Source organism: Meles meles, chromosome X (assembly GCF_922984935.1).
Source record: "Meles meles chromosome X, mMelMel3.1 paternal haplotype, whole genome shotgun sequence".
Taxonomy (NCBI): domain Eukaryota; kingdom Metazoa; phylum Chordata; class Mammalia; order Carnivora; family Mustelidae; genus Meles; species Meles meles.
Window position 1 is genome coordinate 39,989,028 of NC_060087.1, and position 22,114 is coordinate 40,011,141.

Genomic DNA, 22,114 nt, shown 5'->3' on the forward strand with positions numbered 1-22,114 from the left:
GAGAACAGAAGAAATTAGAGCTATAATACGAGACTACTAAACAGACCTCTGTGAAAATGAATTAAAAATTTAATGACATGGACTACTTCCCAGGGAAATACAGATTAGCAAAATTGACCTCATTAGAAAATTATAAAAAGTCAGTTTCTATAAAAGAAATAGGGAAAATTAAGTAATGCCATACAGAAAGCACCATGGCCAGATGGTTTTACAGGGGAATTCTACCAAGCCTTTAAAGACCTAATAATTCTAATACTTTATACATGTTCCAGAGCTACGGAAATGAAAAATTTCTCTCTCTTTTCCTTCCTTTCTCTTTATAAAAGGGGGGAAGTTGTTAGCAGCTTTTAATCTGACTTGAGAGACATTTGTGTTTAGTAATAGAGTCCTTTCTGCACTTGATGATTCTGTAGCATATTTCAAAAATATAATGGAAACAAAATCCCTGATTCTAAAAAGTAACTACAAACTATAGTGCTTTCGTATCTTCTTTTTTTAAATTGTAAAATGTATGTGACATAAATTTTAGCATTTTAGCCATTTTTAAGTTTATTGTGTCATTAAATACATTCACATTGTGGAACCATCACTACCATTCATCTCCAGAGTTTTTTCATCATCCCAGACTGAATCTTGGTACCCATCAAACAATAAGTTCTCATTCCTCCTTCCACCCAGCCCCTGGCAATCAACTATTCTACATTCTGTCTCTGTGAATTTAACTGTCTCATGTAAGTGGAATCATACTGTCTTTTTGTGCCTGGTATATTTCATTTAGCATATTACCTTTAGGTTTGTACATGTTGTGGCATATATGAGAACTTAACTCTTCTTTAAGGCTTAATAATATTTCATTGTTGTATGTACACACTACATTTTGTTTATCCATTCATCTATTGGTGGACACTTGTGTGGCTTCCACCTTTTGGCTATTGATAATGCAGCTTTGAACATGAGTGTGCAAATATTTGTTTGAATCCCTGCTTTTAATTCTTTCTGATGTGTAACTAGAAGTGAAATTACTGGATTTTTATGATAATTCTACGTTTAATTTTTTGAGGAACCATAATATTGTTTTTCCCCATTTCTCTGTTTGTTTGAAGCAAGTGTACCTGATAAAAATAATACAAAAGGGAAGCAATATATGGCCAATATCAGTAATAAATATTGGTGTAAAAGTACTAAGTAGAAATTTAGCAAACAAAATTATTACCTCATTGAGTCAGCTTGAGGGGATGGGGTTTCTAATCAACAACTCTGATACAAGTTTAGAAACCAATTATAATAATGAAATATAAGATACAGAATAAAATGTTTTAGCACATACTGAAATGAATAATTCTGTATAAATAATTATAAATACTTTAAGAAAACGAATATAAATGAATTTATATTGCATATTTATATTTGAATTTATATTCATTTATAAATCAATTATGATAGTACTAATTGTGAATATAAATGGCAAATAAATGGAAGAAAGGGACACTTTTTTTATTTATGGAGAATTTCAGTCAATGAATGAGGAAAGATGACTATCTCTCATAAGGTGGTACTTCGCTAATTTCCAAGGGACATTCTTCAAAGTAACTAGCCAGTACTTTTTATGTGTCGAGGTGCTGAAAATTAAAAACAGAGGATCTGTCCCAGATTGGAGGAGAATAACAACCTGAACATAGTATGGGATCTTGGATTATTATCTCTTGGACAGTTGGTGAAATTGGAATAAATTATGTAGGTTAATAGTGTTGTATCAGTGTTAATTCTGTCAGTCTTTTCATGTGTTTTGAAGCTCTTTTATTGTTACTGTTACATCCTGATGCTATCATTATGAAATACTCTTTTTTATCCCTGGTAATGATCTTTGCCTTGAAGCCTACTTAATCTGATCTGAGTCTGGTCACTTCAGCTTTCTAATGCTTAGTTGTTTGCATGGTATCATTTTCATCCTTTATTTCAACCTTCTTGTGTGTTTATATGTAAAGCGCATCTCTTATGGTATGTTTTTGGGTCTTTTCTAAATCTTTTCTGGACATCTTTTTTATTTGGAATGTCTAGTCCATTATATTTAACTTGGCTGTCATTCTTGTTGTATCCTTTGTATTTTGTTGTTTTTCTCTGGCGCTTTTCAAAGGTCTCTTTCCATTTGGTTTTTAAGAATTTGACTATGAAGTGTCCAGGGATTGTTTCTTTCTTTTTTTTTTTAATTTATTTGACACAGAGAGAGAAATCACAAGTAAGCAGACTGGCAGGCAGAGAGAGAGGAAGAAGCAGGCTCCCCACTGAGCAGAGGGCCCGACCTGAACGGAAAGCAGAGGCTTAACACACTGAGCCACCCTGTTTCTTTCTTTATACTTCTACTGCTTGTGGTTTTCTTAGTCTTTTGGACATAGGATTTGATATTTTTCATCAGTCTGGAAGGTCTTAGGCATTATATTATATCTTTTCTACTCCATTCTTTTTCCCTTCTTGGATTCCGGTTACATGTATGGTAGACTGTTACTGCCTCATTTATCTTTGGATGGCTTTTATTTTTAAGTCTCCAATCTGCTGTTCAGTTTCTATTCTATTCAGTGATTTTTTGAATTTCAGATGTTTTTCAGTTTTTAGAAACCATTTTTTAGGAAATTTTTATTATAATTACCAAAATTAAAATTACCAGAATTTTATTTATATTTACTTTTTATTCAGTTTTTAGAATTTTTTTGTTTCTTTCCGTGCTTTAATTTCTTACCTATTCACTCATTATATTTTTCTTACTGTCCATGAATTGTTAAAGTGGCCTCTTAAAATTATTTACAGATTTCATCATCTAATTTCATAGTTGATTTTCATTAATTCCCTTTTCTTTTGAATGTGCGTAAAATATTCCTGATTCTTTATAAATCTGGTAATTTTATCCTGGGCTGTCATGAATAATACATTTTGGAGTGACTGTTTTATTTTTCTGGAGATTGATGTTTTTGTTTTCTATTAGTCAGTTAATTTTGATCACGGCACACTCTGAATGTGGCCACCCCTGTAGCTGACAGGGGCTGAAATCTCTGTTTAGTTCTTTTAGGCTGCTGGACATATACCATGTTCATGCATAGTTCAGCAGTCAATAAGAGATTGAGGCAGAGTTTAACTGCAGAATTTGGAGTTCTCTTTCATTCATTCTCTCCTTCCTAGGATTTCTTCCCTCATGTCCATTTCTTGTCATAGCTTCAAAGTGCGTCCTCTGATTCTTCAGACTAGTGAGATTGCCCACTTCTTTTGAGTTCTAGCCAACCAGGCACCAGTTAAGTCCTGCTCTCAGGTGAAAATCCTAGTAAAAAGGGGGTTATTCATCCACTGCCATAACCTTTTCTTAAGGGTTAATGTCTCCGGTTTTACGTGATACTGGTTTCTCTCTAGGCTTTCTGATAGTTGGCTTATATTTTATCCAGAGCTGAAAACTGCCTGTGGAACAGCTTCTCCAACATTGCTAGAGGCAAAACTTAAAAACACCTTTAAAGATAAACTGATGTTGCTCTTTGTATGCCATATGTAATTGCTGCATATTGTTCTAGTGTAAGCATCCATCATATTCTATGTTTTCACTGCCTAGTGACATAGACCTAGGTTGACTCCAGTTCCTACTGGAGTACTATCAACATTCCATAATGGATAATGAGTACTATCAACAGTACCATTTAGAGCATTACCTGTGGAAATGTTTCTTTTGTATGTATGTCCCAAGAGTGAGCTTGCTGGATTGTAGTGTGTTTGCATACCTAATTTTATGAATCAGTCCCCTTCCAGCAGGGCGTGAGTGTTTTCCTTTGCTCACATCCCCCAAAACACTTGGATTACCCTACTTACTTAACGTTTGCCGATCTGATGAGTATTGATGAGTAGGTGATAGTATTTCATTTAGACTTGCATTTTCTGATTTCTGGAGATACACGCTTGTTCACGTTTTTCACCTTTATATGTTGGTTTTTGTGTTCATTGCCTATTTTTCCACTTTGTGTTTCAAATCAGATCTTTATTTTTCCTTATGATTTGTGTTGTTTTGGCCATGCCAAAGAAATTCTTTCCCATCTCAAGGAAATACTCTCCTACATTTTTTCTCTCATATGGTTCTGAACTGCCTATATATGATAAGAGGTAGAAATCTTACTTGATGTTTCTCAGTGTGATGCAACCAGTTTTTAAAATATTTTTTATTATTATTGTTTGTGTTTGGAAATATGTTTTAGCATACCATTCGAAGGAATTGAGTTGGATAACTTGTTCCTTACCTTGTATTAATTGCCTAAATGACTTTTTGGGATCAGATTAATATTTAGGGGAACTAATTTAATTGATGAGTAAAAGTTTAAGTAGTAGCTTCTGTTACTCTCAGTAGTTCTTTCTGATCTTTTCTATGTTGACATACTGTATTCATGTAGCACCTTAACTTGTTTCTCCAGCTCTTTGCTTATCTCATTTGATCCTTAGAACAACTCCAGATGGAAAGATTGGGTTAAATTAGCTCTGTTTTATGGATGTTGAGTCATAGTTTCAGTGATTTGCCTGAGGCTCCTACAGCTAGTTTTGTATTTCTACCTATGATTTTTTGTTTGTTGCTGTTGTTGTTTTTATTTAGAAAGATTTTACTTATTTGAGAGAGTGAGTGAGAGGGAGAGAGAGCACAAGCCAGCTGTGGGGGAGTGACAGGGAGAGGGAGAAGCAGACTTCCTGCTGAGCAGGGAGCCCAGTGTCGGACTGGATCCCCAGTAATGACCTGAGCCAAAGGGAGACGCTTAACTGAGCCACCCAGGAGCCCCTGTACCTATGTTTTGTTGAGAAGAATTTGTCAGGCAGCTGTGGAGTATTGCTGATAATGAATAAAAGCCACCTCAATGCATTTTTCTGCTGAGTATGTTTAAAGGTAATATTTATGAGGTTTTCTTTTGTTAGCTTACTCCCTTCCCCCCCCTTCTCCTTTTTCTTGGAGGAACTGTCTTAAGCTTTATGGCTGTAACAATAATGGGTTTCTTTCACATTAGTACTTTTGGTGGGAGGGGGCTGAGGGTAAATGGTTTCATTTAGAGATTTGCCTATGGAACCTTTAAATATTGTGAATGCTGTTACTCTCTAAGTATGGGAAATTTGGTATCTTTAAAATCATACATATTATTAATTTTTTCCCATAGGATATATACCAGTATCCTTTAAACTTAGATTTTAACTACTCTTGCATTTAGATTTTTTAAAGAATTTTTGGTGTATACTCTGTTATTTATATTGAGTTCTTGGGAACTTGGTGTTTCTAGGTAAATGGATTATGCACTTGGAGGTAGAATATTTCTCTCGCTTCATCAGTGTTATGAAATAAAGGTGAAATTATTTGTTATTAAATAAGTTGATGTTAACAATTGAGATGAAGCACATTCTTAAAATTAGGGCTTTTTTAATACTTTGTCAGGATTATGTAGTAAATCTTTTTTTTAAATATTATGCAGTAAATCGTAATATATGAGCTGATTCTTCAAAGATACCAATTTTATTTTTCTTTAAATATCTTTTTTCCGCTTTTTTTAGAGGAAGTATCATTCTGCAAAGGAAGCTTATGAACAACTTTTGCAGACGGAAAACCTTTCTGCACAAGTAAAGGCAACTGTCTTACAACAGTTAGGTATGTAATAGTGTACATTTAGTGTATTATAAGTTTTTCTCTTTATGATTTTTACGTGTCAGGGATGGCAAATATGTGGCTCATATATTCTATTCTTTGTCCTTCTTTTACCCAGAGTTGATAGAATTAATCTGAACTGAGCATATTTCCACCTTCTGCCAAGCATTGTCCATCTCATTTTCAGTTCTTCAGTGTAGCTAGTCCTTTTAAATTCTCAGAAATTATTCTCTAGTACTTAACCTGTAGGTGAAGGAGGTTGAATACTTCTTTGTGCTACATATGCTTAGCACTAAGTTAAGTGATTCAGCTAGAGTCACTTGGTGGTTGGTGAGCTTGCTTTCATAGCTCTGTCAATAAGATTAACTGAAACATTTCATTTAAAAGTTGTGGAATATCTAACAGTATAGTTTTGTACACATGTAGTATTCTAGTCTGATGTTAAAGATGAAGAAATGTAGCCTTTTGGTTGTAATATGTCACTGTGACCAAGGCGATAGTGATTGAGTTCCCTACATTAGTTTTGTTATATAGTTATTGAGTCATGTTTCCTGTATGTATTTGTTATTTGGGTTTTCCCCTCAGCTTTTGTTTATTTGTTTTTGGTCTGGGCAAATAATTTATTCTTAATGTTTAACCAATGTGTAGTAATATGAATATTTTCCTAAATGTGACTATTCCTACATAGTTTTAAAATCATTTAAGCCTAGATTTTATCACTGATTTTCATGATATTGATACATATCATATGATTAATTATACAAACTGAGCACATTGCCTTACTATAAAACTTTCATTTTTAGTTTTGTTTTTAATTTAATCTCTGGTTAGAATTTTACTTGAGTTATCCCTACTTTCAAAAATTGTGGAACTATTTGAATATTTTTTAAGTAAGTTTACAGATCATGTTTGAGTATTGTGAATTTGTATCTTTAAATTAAAACAAGTTTATCCCTCTGTCCCCCCTCCACTTGCATGTGTGCAGGCTCTCTCTCAAGTAAATAAATAAATCTTTAAAAAAAATTCATAACAAGCTTACTAGTAAAGAAGTTTTTTGTGTTCTTAAGTAAAAAGAACAACGTGATGCCTTTGGCATAAGGCAGCTTACTCATTCAGCTAATATTTGAATATGAACTTTTTTTTAATCCACACCATTAAGCTTTTATGCATTTTAGATGCAGTGAAGAAAATGTCAATAGCAAAAATGCATACACCTTTTAAATTTAGGAAATAAATTGAAATAGTTTTGGATTATGTCTGAATCACCTGTCCTCTTTAGTGTTGGCTTACCATATTTCAGAGTGTGTAAGTATAATAAGCTTCATGCTTTTGAAAGGAAGAAACACTTCTCCTAATTAAGTCTAACTTATGCCTACACATCATTCCTTCTGCTTGCTTGTCATTATTGCTTAAGCAGCTCCTTTCAGAGCTTCTTTCTCTAGGTTCCATTCTTAATAGTAATAGGGGATAACAGAGAACAGATGAGCAAATGTAAACGTGTGATTGACATGTATTTCCATAAAACATAGTAACTCAGTCTTCTTAAAATACCTTTTGGAGCACAGCAACTATAATAAATGTCAGAAAATAAGGGTCCTTATTTGTTATATGTAATATGGACTATACACAAAGAACAGAGCTGATTTTATGCACTTGAATTGATCCACAACTGAAATGTGATTTCCCTAGCAAATTAAACCAAATTATTCCTGTGTATCTCAAAGGTTTTAGAATACAGTCAGTATTCCATGATCCAATCTTTTGATTGCTTGCATAACCTTTTCCTTTTCTTTCCCTCTTCTCTCTTCCATACTCTAAAAATTGTGCATATTTAAGGTGTACAACATGATACACCTATACATAGTGAAATGAATAGTTTTGGCACGCTAATCAACAAATCCATTTCCTCACATGGATACCATTTGTTTTTGTGTGGTGGGAGCACCCAAAACCTACTCTCTCAGCAAATTTCCTATATATATATTATAGTATTATTAACTATAGTCATTCAGCTGTATATTACTCTCTAGACTTACTCATCCTACATAACTGCAACTTTGTACCCTTAGACCAGTATCTCCCCATTTCCCCTACCTCCCCATTCCTGGTAACCACCATCCTACTATCTGCTTCTGTGTATTCAGTTTTTTGAGATTCTGCATATAATTGAGATTATGCATTCTCTAGATTTATTTATTAAACGTTTGTGGTACGCATTTTATACCACTTTTATTTACACCATTTGAATATACTTTTCTTAGCCTTTTTTTTTTTAATAATTGCCGAATGCTTTTATAGTTCTTATTTTAGATAAGTTGTGAACATATGTGGCCAGTGCCAGTGAGGATTATATGTGTGTGTTGTACTCTGAGCTTATCATTGATTAAGTAGTATCATATTTATTGTTTGGAAATAAACATTGGGATAATAGACTGTCTTGGAGAGTCTTAAAATGTACATAAAGTTTTACATAGAGCACTGAATAAGATCGAACATCTTTATATTCTGTGTCTCATAACTTGGATTTTTTCAAATACCAAAAGTAGAAAAGAGGAACTGTAGTTTAATCTACTAAGTGTTAAATCAGTGCTTAATATCGTTTCAGTTTCTCTGGGATAAAGTTCTTTATAGGTTTGACTATATCTTCCTGTGAGAAACAGACTTCCTTATGATCAGAATTAGCAGTTCTAAATTTTGGGAATGTGTATGCCAAACTAAATGAATAAATTGACTGAAAAAAGAGTATTTTTACCTACATGTTTTCTGCTTGGTATTCTTAAAAAATCGAAGAACAATTAAGTCATTTAGGTAAATACTTTTTAATTATTTGCTATAGGTTGGATGCATCACACTGTGGATCTTCTGGGAGATAAAACCACCAAGGAAAGCTATGCTATTCAGTATCTCCAAAAGTCCTTGGAAGCAGATCCTAATTCTGGCCAGTCCTGGTATTTCCTCGGAAGGTGAGACTATACTTGAGTTTTGCTTTTGTTTTTTCCAGCTAAGAGATTTGAATTATGAGCTAAAAGGTTTGTTTACATTTATAACCTGATCAGTGTATTATCCTTTTTAAATATATTATCACAAAGATTTCTGGAACTTAAAGAAAACTTCTGAATGTGACAGTTTTCTCACAGTGTAATCTGGTCTACTGGGACATTTCTTATTTTGCGTGTTAGATTTTCATTTGACTTGAATTATTGCTGGTTTTTAAGAAGTCTTACTAGATAATAGTTCTTCATTCTAGTATTTAAATACCACTTCTTTTGAATTCTAGTATTTTTTTTTAAATGTGTCTAACAGAACAGAATTAATTTCTTATTCTGCCTGGTGACTACCAGTAGCCAATGGGACCTTCCTATTTATAATTTTAGAGTGTGATATATAGATTAGAGTGGACATAATTTGATTAATGTAGGTCTCAAATCAGTTCTGCTTGACATCCCACAGTGAGAAAGTGGATACATTATTAGTGGTTTTGTTGGAAAGGAGAAGTGACATATAATGAAAATAGTTTTCTATAAGTCTATAACCTTTTCTCTGTACTTTAAATGCCAAAATTACTGATTATCGGAAATATACCTTTTGTATATATATCTGATAGATTTATATTTTGGGGCCATTATTAGATTGTATTTTGGTTCCTAACTGGTTTTAGCTTTTGTGGTATGGTGGAAAGATCAATGGACTAGATGTTGCGAGACTTTGGATTCAAGTCTTGGTTAGGCTACTATATGTGGAATCATGGATGGTACAGTTAAATTTTTTGATGCTTCAATTTTCTTTTAACTTATTAAAGAAGAGGATTATGTTAGATCGTTGGTTTTCATAGGGGACTATTTTGTCCCATAGAGGACAGTTTATAATGTGTGGAGATACTTGGTTATCACGGCTATGGGGAATGCTACAGACATCTAGTGGGACAGCCCTCTAGAACAAAAAATTACCTCACCCAAAATGTCAGTAGTGATGAGGTTGAGAAACCTTGGTTATAGATTATCTGTTAGGTACCTGCTCACCCTAAAGGTTTCAATTTTGTGATTTCTTTTGAAATTATCCCATTTTGTTTTAATTTAGCTCTTTGAATTTTCCATATAATCATGTTAAGTTTTAGCATTCTGTATGGTTTCATTTTTCCTTTAAATTTAGAAAAGTGTTTTCTATGAGATGGAGTAATATTAAGTTTTTTTAAAAAAATTTTTGATAAGTCACTAATAATGTACAATAAGTACAATAACTTTGGCTGGGAAAGTACCCATTTTTAGCAGAAATGTTCTAATGCCTTCCAAGGCTTATAAAATCATCTAATTTTGGTTGCTCACTAGTAAAGGTTGAGAGTCCAAATTTTGTCTTTCTCTCTCACTGAAGATATTTGGGAGCAGAAGCTGGATCTTACCATCTTTGTATATTCTCACCTAGCAAAGTGGCTATACAATAAATGGAATAAATGAACTGACTGAACACCATTTGCGTTTGGAGCTAGCACCGTTGCTAGTGTTAGTGTTGCGCAGTGGGAGGCTTCATACAGGGACTGGAAAGGAGATTCAGTACGGGGAAGTAGGGGCTGCCTAGTCATGGCCTCTAGTGTTAACATTTATACGTGAAAATTTATTTTATTTTATTTTATTTTTTTAAAGATTTTATTTATTTATTTGACAGATGGAGATCACAAGTAGGGAGAGACGCAGGCAGAGAGAGAGAGAGAGAGGAGGAAGCAGGCTCCCTGCCAAGCAGAGAGCCCAATGCGGGGCTCGATCCCAGGACCCTGGGAGAGGCTTTAACCCACTGAGCCACCCAGGCGCCCCGTGAAAATTTATTTTAATACAGGTTAAAAGGCATGTGTACCAGAGATTACTTTCCTTTTGACCTAAAGATTAGTAGTTGAATACAATGCAGTAGTGTTGTCTTTTTAGTATGCTTTTAAAAAATTCTAGGCATTTAAATATCTAAAATTACTATTTTAGTAATGCTGTAATTTTCAGCTCAGTGAACTGTATTCCACGGGAGGGTGTTTTTTTGTTTTTTTTTGTGTTGTTTTTTTTTAATTTTAGTAACTGACTTCATATTTTAAACCACTGAGATGCTTTTATTCAAATCTTTTCAGATAAAATTTTCCAGATATGCAGCATGCTTTATGATTTCTCAAATAAAGGATACTTACCTCAGTTTAATTTGTTTTGGAGTTTAAGATTATCATGTTAGATGTTAATGATTTTTTATCCATAATAATGTAATTCTATAGTTGCTTTAGACTTTTTTCATTGATGTTTGCTTTTTTTTTTTACCTCCTTTCACTGCCTACTGATGTGTTGCTTCTAATCCTTTTTGTTGTGAGAAAATTTTTATAAATAGTGTATATTTTAAAAGTTATTAAAGCTCTTGGGGCGCCTGGGTGGCTCACTGGGTTAAGCCTCTGTCTTCAGCTCAGGTCATGATCTCAGGGTGGTGGGATGGAGCCCTGCATTGGGCTCTCTGCAGGGAGCCTGCTTCCCCCGCTCTCTCTCTGCCTGCCTCTCTGCCTACTTGTGATCTCTCTCTCTCTCTCTCTTTCTCGTTCTCTCTCTCTCTTTCTGTCAAATAAATAAATTAATTTTTTAAAAAGTTATTAAAGCTCTGAATGACAACCTCAAGTGTCAGATAACTTTGGGATTTGATGGCCCTAATATTTCTGAGGCTTTTTATACTTACCTTTGCCCTCAGGTGTGTGATGGAGATGTCATTTGGCATGTCTGTAGCATAATACAAGGGTAATGCTCTTATACTAGTACTAATCACTAACATTGTTACCACAGAACTATAGAATGTTAGAGCTAGGAGGGATCCAGGGAGGTCACCTGCTTCACTCTGTAAAGCTTTCCATTTTATAGATAAAGAAAGTGAGTTCAGAGAAGTAAAATGTTTTGTCCAAAGTCATAGTCACACAGGTAACTAAGTCAGAACAGGAACTAGAGCCTAGGTTCACTTGCTGCTTTTTCAGAGACACAAAGCTGTCTTAGGGGAACTTAGTTAAGTTTTATTAGAGGAAAATTGGTTGGTGGTTGGACTGGGACGTCTGCATTTGGGCACATTGGTTTCCTACTTTGACTTTGTAGGGATGGAATGTGAAAACATTGGTTTGGGGAATTACTGCTTATTCCTCCCAGTGGTGAGGTAAATTTGTCTATAAATCTGAGATTTGGCTTTGATTTAAGAACAACAAACAGAATGTGTTTTCTACTATCTGTTAAGCATTTCCTTCCTTCGTGTTATCTGTCCCTATTTGGCATTGTTAATGACTTCTGAATTCTCCCTTAGTAAAGGAGACACTGCCTTCTCTGTCTCAGTCACTGACATTTCTGATTGCCCAATCCGCAAAATTAGTGATTCCTTAGGCTTATTTTCACCTCTCCCTTGTAGGTATCCTGTGTTCTTACACCCTCTCTTCTATGTGGATAAATTTCAAACCTAGAACTCTGTATTTCAAGGTATTAAATTTCAGGACCACATCTATTCTTTACCTAACATTATCCATTTTAGTGTTCTCACCTCACATCAAAGTAAGCATGTTTCAAACCTCATTCATCATATTCTTTTCCAAATCATCTCCTCTCCTTTTAGTTTTGCCAATGAGGTCACCTTTTATTTATTTATTTTTAAAAACTCTCTTTGCTCAGGCTTAAATCTAAGTTATTACCCCCCTCCCAACAGATATCTAATCAGTTGGTCACAAAGTGTTTATCTGTCTTTTTGGTTTACTATTTCTCCCTTCTTTTTCTTTCATGCCATGTTCTTTACTTTTATCCCAGTTTTGGCCTGCTCCAAGTCAGTGAGTATAGCTGCCTTCTTTTCTACTGTCCATAATTTGTTTTCCTTCCAGTTTATCCCTACACATTGTTAGCAGATTAATATTCCTGTGAAGTGCTTTCATGGTGCCATTTCTCTTGTTAGAAGAACAAAAATTTCAGGTTATCCTCAGGCTGGATTTATAATTCTCTACTCTTTGTATCTGTGCTGTCTTCTCTATATTGGGTTTTGCTCATACTCTTCAAACAACATTTTGAAATGCCTTCTCTCATCTTCTCTGTCTGAATCAGTGGTTCCTGAGACTTTGGATTACATGAATCAGTAAAATTCCAGAGAATAATTATGAGGATCTAAATATGCTATTTGGGCACATAAAAACACTTAAGAATTTTTTACTGTTTACCCGGCCAGTTATATTTCAAGATAAGTTGGTTTCAATAAAAATATTAATTAGTTTAATGGAAAATTTATGTACATAAGTACATGTTATTTTTCAGTCTTATTTTCATGGCCAAATTGCCATATACTGGCTGATAATGAATAATCAGTGATCTAAACTTATATGCATCTATGCATATTCAGATTCCTTACTGTTATCCTTCCCTTGCTTTTCCTAAATCCTGTAGTGTATATTGTGGTGTCTTCTACCCTAAATTCTCAGACCAGTTCTTGTCTATGTCAGCCATGTGATAATGGCATCATGACATTTGTAATTTGTCTTCAGTCCTCAACTAAATTGTAAGCTCCTTAAAGGCAGGGACTGGGGTTTTTTTTTTCTTTTTTCCTTAGTGCAAAGCACTAAGAGGATAATTTCTGTATTTATAGTTTCCGCTGCTGCTCTGTACCCATCCAGTACATCTGCATTAAGAAAATGACAGGTCCTTGAAACTTTAATCATCCCTGCTTCCCTTATGTGACATGAAATATTGTACTCACCTTATTATTACTGTTTTTGATAGTTAGCTTGATTTTTACCTGCATCTTAATATTTGTATTTTTTACGAATTACAGAGTGGTTGACCTCATGGTTATTATTTAGGAAAGGAGAACTGAAATCTGATTCAGCAATTCTTACCAACATAGAATGGTTTTCTTGGTTTTTAACTCTGTATTTTTAATGAATGTAAGCTATATAAATAGATCAAGCTGTTCAAGTGTAATGGCCCGTGCATGTGTATGTACATGTGTACTTTCAACTCTATATGATATTGAAGTTATATGGCCTTTAATTATTTTAATATTCATTAATGCAGCATGCTTTAGCACTTACCAGATCAACTATAGTATAGTTTACTGAGTGGTTAATTATAACTTACATTATAATTTTATATATATACACACATTCACAGAAATATGTTAGCTTGTTAGGATTTTTTATTTGCTTTGATATGTGTAGTCCATTTTTCAGAAAATTAATTTATCAGTACTAATGGAATTGTCTGGATTTTTTCCCCCCTCCCTTCTCAGGTGCTATTCAAGTATTGGGAAAGTTCAGGATGCCTTTATATCTTACAGGCAGTCTATTGATAAATCAGAAGCAAGTGCAGATACATGGTGTTCAATAGGGTAAGACATTATATAAAAATAATGGTATTATACTTGATATACAGCAGTTGCATCACATGTAATGTACTTGGTAGTTAATACCATGTGAGAAGCTAGGTAGTTTTCTTAGTTGACCTATTTTTTTTTTCTTGCTCTTTCTAGCGTGCTATATCAGCAGCAAAATCAGCCTATGGATGCTTTACAGGCTTATATTTGTGCTGTACAATTGGACCATGGTCATGCTGCAGCCTGGATGGACCTAGGCACACTCTACGAATCCTGCAACCAGCCTCAGGATGCCATTAAATGCTACTTAAATGCAACCAGAAGCAAAAGTTGTAGTAATACCTCTGCACTTGCAGCACGAATTAAGTATTTACAGGTAAAACTCTTAAATAGCAGTTTTTTAAAAGCATATGTTTCCCCATGACACTCAGGCAGGAGGCGGGTGGTTGGAAAGTTTGTCTAGTTGTGTTTTGATGTCTATAATTTGTTTCCATATTTTGTAAACATACCATAGCTTGTAATATTATTTTAAACTTTTCATTTTAAGTAAGATATGCAGTATTTAAAAGATGCTCTTTTGCACATTTACTGTTGATGCATATTAATTTACATAATTTTTTTCTATGTGCTGTCTACATTTTTAAGTTGTCATAGCATTTTAGAGAAAAGAACACAAACACTGTCTTTCACTCTTGCTTGGAGTTTCATGAGAAGACAGCTATGAGAACTCTGAAAACAGAGCTCAGCTTTGTTTTAATTCTCACAAAGGTTTATATTCCGGTTACCCTCTTTATACTTAGTATCTTTCTGAAACCCCAAATTAAGAATCTATTTTCTTTTAAAAACAATTAGTTATAGCATTTAGGAAGATTTAGTGGACTTGCTCTTACTCAAGTAGGCTTGTGTTAAATTTGCTTTTTACATAATTTTTCCTAGGCTCAGTTGTGTAACCTTCCACAAGGTAGTCTACAGAATAAAACTAAATTACTTCCTAGTATTGAGGAGGCGTGGAGCCTACCAATCCCCGCAGAGCTTACCTCCAGGCAGGGTGCCATGAACACAGCACAGCAGGTGAGAAGTTGGGTTATGTTCTGCAGGTGCCCAGCTTTAAGGGTTCTTTTCAATCTATAGTGGTCAAGCGTATTTTACTAAGTACAGGAGGCTTTTATTAATGAAAAGCCTTTTGCTGTAATTGTGAAGGGAATCTAGATCAAAATAAAACTCCCTCTGATATGGGAAGAAATTTTGGGGTGCCAATTTAGAACCTTTGTGCATTTTCATGATTTTGAAGGAGATTTCTTAAAGTAATGCTGCAGTGGTTTGTTTAATTTTTAAAGCAGTTTTTCAAAGGAAGGTACACATTCCTCCATTGATGATTCATTTGATTTTGATTTTCAATAATTGCAATCAGCGATGTCCACACAGCTTTGAAAAGTATGCAATTTGTAAAGTTTTATAATTTGAAGGAATGAACTAAGAATATATAGAACCCTATTTTTGTCTTCCTTCTGTGATTCTTAGGCATGTAAACCTCATCATCCAAATACTGAACCTGTAGTAGGCCTCAGTCAAACACCAATTTCACAGCAATCCTTGCCACTACACATGATTCCTTCTAGCCAAGTAGATGACCTGTCCAGTCCTGCCAAGAGGAAAAGAACATCTAGTCCAACAAAGGTATATGTTTTAGAGAAATAGAAAATCCCATTCAAAAAGGAAACTCCCAACTGCCCTGAACTTGTGCAGTTTGACTGTCTCCTGTCCTTTATTTTAAATCTGTGGACATCAAAGAGTGAAAGGTTTGAGTTTTCCATCCCAAATTCTTAGCATCCTATTAAATATAGAAAGTAGGGATAAATTTGCATTCATCAAATCATTTTATTCATCTCCCTGCCGTTAAGATCTCAACACACTTTTCATCATCACTTTCTACTGACATTGAGATAAATTTATTGTTGGATCTAGTGGACAGTGTGGTGGTTAGGTTAGCCATTTGGGCCATAGTTTAGGGGTGGGCCTTTTTGGGTGGCTTATTAAATTTATGATTTCCCAAATTTATTATGCATGTACAGTTATTTTTAAAAGAATTTAATGTAACTTTTTTTATATGTAATATTCCAGTTCATAGTCATTTGGCCTTCATTAGTCATTGTTGTTAACTCCATGGATTTAACCAAATGTTCTTTAATTTTTTTTTTTTTTATCAATTTTCCTCAGAGCACTCCCGACAATTGGAGTGGTGGCCATGCAGTGTCACAGCCTCCAGTACAGCAACAAGCTCACTCGTGGTGTTTGACACCACAGAAATTACAGGTGTGTGAGATGTGCTTTTGACAGATTGTGTTTCCTCTTCAAAAAGAGTAGAAGCAGTGAACTTTAAATTTTGAAGTATTCTTAAAGTTGAGTGGCAGTAAATTCAATTAATATGCACATAAGCAAAATGAACCTACTTTTGTCAGAGTACTGGGATCATTTAGTCTTGATTTTTCACTTATTTTTAGTTTTATTTTTAAATAGGCTGTATATTCACAGGGTTCAAACTGCATCAGTATGATTATAGTCTATATAGAGTAAATTCTCCTTCCAGTTCCTGCTCCTGCCCACTTAGTTCTGCTTTTAACAGCCAGTCTCTGTTATTAGTTGACCGGTCTTTCCTCAGATATGGCATGCATGTACAAGCAAATATGCATCCTCCTCCTTTCATACGTTACTATTTTTCTCCTTTTTTACACAAATGGTACAATGCAATATATATTGTTAACAGTGTATTTTTACAGACCTTTCCTTGTCAATGTGTAAAAGAGCTTCTTTGTTCTTTTATGAATGTGGCGTATTTATGTAGATGTCACACCTTTATTTAAGCAGAGCACTTGTTTTGGATAGTCAGGCTGTCTTCAAACTTCCTATTCCTAACAGTGTTGCTTTGAGTGTACCTGACATGATGCATTTGTAAGCTTAAAGAACTTTCTGTTTGAATACCAAAAAATACTGTATTGACAAGTAAAATTTTATGCCCATTTGTCTCAAATATCCCGTTATATATAGTAAACCTCTTTAGGTGAATGTTTACTTCTTACTTTCTTAAACTTAAAGGGCTTCATCCTGGGGTTGATAACTGTTGATTGGGAATCTGTATCTTTGACTAGATAGTGGTTCTGAGTTGGTCTAGTTTTAGGACAAGGTTGCATAGAATAGTGCGCTTGAGCTGGTTTCTTAGATATGCCTTTGACTGTATTCTCCTTTCTTCTTCTTCCTAGCACTTGGAACAGCTCCGTGCAAATAGAAATAACTTAAATCCAGCACAGAAACTGATGCTGGAACAGCTGGAAAGTCAGTTTGTCTTAATGCAGCAACACCAAGTGTGTATAGCATTTTTTCCCCCTAAAATTTGTTAGCATTTTGAGTATTTTTCTTTACTAAAACATCCTTTTAGAGCATGTTCATGCCCACTTCTTTCTGCCAGTTTTTGGTGGAAGTTAGTAATCTTACTTCCTAAAGTATTAATAGTGGACAGAGATTTTTAGGTAAAAACAGCTGTAAATTTCATTTTGAGCACAAGACTTGGTATTGTCTTATTTATTTACATATTATTTTGCCTCTGTTCTAAGGGTATGTTTATATTATTTATTACTTAACAAGCTATCCTAAACTGAGGTGAGGTTCTTCCGGACTTGTTTAGTTTGGAGGATCTGGCATATAAATAAAATAGAATGAAAATTTGAGATTCCTTGTTTGTTTGCTTTAGGGAAAAGACCTGTAAATTCCAGTTTCCATAATTATCAGCTGCTTTCTTTTATCATTACTGAAGGGATGTTTCTCAAAACAGATACCTGTTTTTCAAAGGGAGCTAATCAAAATATGAACAAACAAAATTTTTTATTTTTAAAAGTGTGTATTTTTCAACCTAGAGAAATTAAACATTAGGATAAGATCAGAGATTACCTGGTTACACACTGTCATATTCTGATTCTCAACTTTATGGGCCACATAAGCAGCATTTATTTTTCATTTGCTTTTTGACAGATGAGACAAACAGGAGTTGCACAGGTACGATCTACGGGAATTCCTAATGGGCCAACAGCTGACTCATCACTGCCTACAAACTCAGTCTCTGGCCAGCAGCCACAGCTTGCTCTGACCAGAGTGCCTAGCGTCTCTCAGCCTGGAGTCCGCCCTGCCTGCCCTGGGCAGCCTTTGGCCAACGGACCCTTTTCTACAGGCCATGTTCCCTGTAGCACATCAAGAACGCTGGGGAGTACAGACACTATTTTGATAGGCAATAATCACATAACAGGAAGTGGAAGTAATGGAAACGTGCCTTACCTGCAGCGAAACGCAGTCACTCTACCTCATAACCGCACAAACCTGACCAGCAGCGCAGAGGAGCCGTGGAAAAACCAACTATCTAACTCCACTCAGGTAATAGAAGGACTTAGCTGCTTTGTTGGCTCCTCACATGTAGTTGTCTTTATTTGGTTTATGCATTTTGAGAGGATAAAAAAGTTTGAGAAACTTTTTATAAACATTTTATAGTACTGTAATGTTATTATCTATATTTTGACTCCCTATACACACACACACAGTATACTTTCTTTTCCATTATGAGATTCTCCCCACGCATGCGCACACCTGCACAATCTTGGAACTCCCCCCCCCCCCAAACAGATCATATAGTCCTCCCAAAACTTTCTGTAATTTATAGTGGCATAAACATTTATGTAATGTTACTCAGTTCATTTCTACATATATTGCCTGCTCAAGATCAGGTGCTTATTCTAAGTTTTAGCTATTCACTGTGGTGGGTGAAAAAGTTCATTAAAGAAGCAGTTACCATAAATTACCATGAAACATGACTTTGGTGAAAAGTGCTGCCAGAGTACCTAGGAGGCCACAATAAACTAAGATGTTAAGAGTCTCCAGAAATTGGAGAATATGGGAAGGTAGAGAGGTGGTAAAGTGTGCCTAGAGTATAGATTTTGAAGAGGGAAGGACAAAATATCATGCTGAGGAAGGTAGGAAAAGTTGCCTAATTTGTCTTGAAGGCAAAGTGGAGTCACTGAAGTTTTCAAAACAGAATAATGGATTTCATGAACATTATTTCTGTCAAGAATATGTGCCATATTTTTCTCAGTTCACTGTTCAACATAATTTCTAAGTTTTTACTTCTAAATATTTATGCACATAGCTTTTCCTATGTTTTGGATTATTTCCCTGGAACGGATGTTTCAAAGTGAAACTGAAGTGTCAGAGAGTAAGCATCTAGAAAAATGTTGCCAATACACATTGCCAAATTATTTGTACTTTTATTAGTCTGCTGTAAGAAATATTGGACTTACTGCTGGTTAGCCTTATATTGGTCAAACCAAGATAAGTTCTTTTTCTAAGACTTCTAAGTTTATTCTTAAAGTACTATACTGTTGGTGGGACCATCTCTTCTAGAATGATTAGTGGTTTTATTTATCCTTAACTGTTGAACACCTACTGTGTCCATGTCCTGTTTGAGGTTCTACAGGTAAATCAGCAAACACACAAAAGTGTCTTAATTCATGCAGGTAAAAAACAAAACAAAACAAACAAACAAAAAATAAACAACCATTATATAGAGAACATTAGGTAATGCTATGAGTAGTTCTCTGGAAAAGTGTATTAGAAAGGGGAGCTGGGGAGTGCTAGAGATCAGTAGTAGTAGAGGATTCACAATTTTAAATCGGAAAGTCAGGGAAGGCTTCACTGGAAGGTGACATTTGAATAAAGACCTGTAAGAGTTAAAGAAGTGAGCCTTAAAGGTATTTGCGATAAGAGTGTTCCAAGCCCAGGGAGCCTCGAGGAGCAATAGGCCCTAAGGTAGGAGTGTGTTTTGGATTTTTTGAGGCAAATCAAGGTGGTAAGCATGGCTGAGCCCGGCCAGCTAAGGGTGAGAGGGGAGGTAAATGTGGCCCAGCTGGAAACAGGCTGTCTGCCTCATTTTCAACCTTGAAGGCCATTATAAGGGTATTGGATTTTATTATGTGTTACATGGGAAACTGTAGGGGGGTTTTGAATGGAGGAGTAACATGATCTGACTTAGTTTTTAACCAGATCCTCTTTGGTACTCTGTGGATAGATTAAAGGAAGCAAAGGTAGAAATGATGTGACTGATTTGGAGATTACTGCAGTAAACCAGGCTAAGAGATGGTGGTGGCTTGATCCAGAATGGCAGCAGTAGAAATGGTCAGCTTTTGGGTTCATTTGGAAGGTAGAACTGATGGGATTAGCTGATAGAGTGGGGTGTGAAAGAGAGGAGGAGTCCAAGGTAACGGGACCCACCTCAAGCTGTGAATAAGTCTGGGTGGGCTCACCGTGGGTGGGGAGAGGAAGCAGTAGATGGAGAAAAGAACTCAAGACCCCAAGCCTTGGGGCATTCCATTGTAGTAAGTCAGGAAATTGAAGAACTAGCAAAGAAGGCTAGAGGAGGAGTGACCTGTGAGGTAGTAGGAGATCCAGGAGAATGTAAATGATGTCCTGGAAGCCAAGTGAAGAAAATCTTTGAAGGAGGAAAGCATGATCAAAGTATGAATCATATAGTACTCATTGTCCTTGTAAGGTAAGGACTGGGAAGTGACCATCAAGCCAAATGTACCTCATGACCATGCCTGCTTTTGTTACTGTTTTTGTTTTACAGCCTACAAATAAATAATGGATTTTGCAGTTTTCTTTAAAACTTTTTTTTTGCAGCATTCTTAAAAAAAAAAAAAAAAAAAAAAGAATGTGTAACAGAGACTATATGGCCCACAAAGCCTAAAATATTTTCTATGTGACACTTTACAGAAAACATTTGGAGGAGAACAATTTCAGTGGATTGGTGGGGGCAAAAGCCTAACTGTAGTGGGCTTTAGTGTAAAATGGAAAAACAAATTGAAAAGCAATAAATGTAAGACAGTTCCAATACAGATACTTCAGTCATGTGGGCTGTGTACTGCACAGTGCCAGGTGTGCCATCTCCACAGATCGTGACATAAAAAGGAAGAAGAGAAACAGGTGATAGCTGGAAGGGAAATAGGACTAAGAGTTGTTTTGTTTTTTTTTTTTTTTAAGGTTTTATTTATTTATTTAACAGAGATCACAAGTAGGCAGAGAGGCAGGCAGAGAGAGAGGAGGAAGCAGGCTCCCTGCTGAGCAGGGAGTGGAATGTAGGGCTCGATCCCAGGACCCTGGGATCATGACCTGAGCTGAAGGCAGAGGCTTTAACCCACTGAGCCACCCAGACACCCCTGAGAGTTGTTTTTTGTTTTAAATTTAAGTTGGGAGAAATCAGAAAAAAAGTTTAAGGGGGGAGGTGAAAGCTGTTGGGCAGCATTAGGTATAGAGGGAGAAGTTAACACAGGCGGAGGAGAAAATTGTTAGAGTAGGTGAGAGGATGAGATTTTGAGGTGTTCCTGTTCATTAACATTAAAGGATTGTTAAAAGAATAACATGAGATTTTTGATAGAATGCCTATAGTGCTAAGGTATAATTGGCAGCTAATAAATGAGAACTTTGGTTATGCTATGTAACTAATGATTCTTTTATTTGTTATTATATCTAATTCCCTAGCTTGCTTAGTTGCTTACATTTTCAGTAAATACTCTCTTAACACTACTTCATAATTCCAATGAAAGAATCTTCAGTTTGCAGGCCATGAGGCCTCTGTACATGACTGAATACCAAGTGGCAGAGAGCTGCAGCTTTTGTTTCACAGGCTCCCACGCGAGTGTCCGCAGGAGCTTTATAATTTAGGTAATGCCGTTGGGAAAGTTGTCCAAAAAATGTCGAACTGATTATAGGTCACGAGTTTCCCAGATGAGGTTGCTGCATGATCACTATAGCTGGGGAGCTTCTATGTTTGGCATTAATATAAGTAAAGAGGCTTTTTTAGTACTGCCTGTTCAAATATTTTTCTCAAGTTGTAATGAAAGCTAGACCATGGATAGACTTGTATGGTATATCTGCTTTTCAGCTTTTCATGACAAAAAGACATAGAGATCCATATTAGTTTATGTTCCACTTGTGAAGAGTTTATTCTAAAGTACTGCTTAAGATACAAAAGTAAAATTACATGAATTATAGTGACTGTTCAGCAACTATTGTAAGGAATTTATAGCCTAAAATAGTTGATTTGCA

The 22,114-nt window shown here is 35.3% G+C and overlaps 1 protein-coding gene across 7 annotated transcripts in view; it reads left to right on the forward strand.

The window, feature by feature from the left end:
- Positions 1-22,114, forward strand: part of KDM6A (lysine demethylase 6A) — a 211,951-nt gene that overhangs the window by 142,333 nt on the left and 47,504 nt on the right. The window contains exons 9-17 of one of the 7 annotated variants that reach the window (XM_045994860.1): positions 5,551-5,644; positions 8,478-8,604; positions 13,892-13,990; positions 14,132-14,351; positions 14,912-15,046; positions 15,497-15,652; positions 16,193-16,288; positions 17,233-17,334; positions 17,999-18,394. In XM_045994860.1, coding sequence (XP_045850816.1) covers positions 5,551-5,644; positions 8,478-8,604; positions 13,892-13,990; positions 14,132-14,351; positions 14,912-15,046; positions 15,497-15,652; positions 16,193-16,288; positions 17,233-17,334; positions 17,999-18,394 — 1,425 coding nt within the window. The remainder of the gene's footprint in view (positions 1-5,550; positions 5,645-8,477; positions 8,605-13,891; positions 13,991-14,131; positions 14,352-14,911; positions 15,047-15,496; positions 15,653-16,192; positions 16,289-17,232; positions 17,335-17,998; positions 18,395-22,114) is intronic. The other 6 variants (XM_045994863.1, XM_045994864.1, XM_045994862.1 and 3 more) reach the window with 6 other exon arrangements.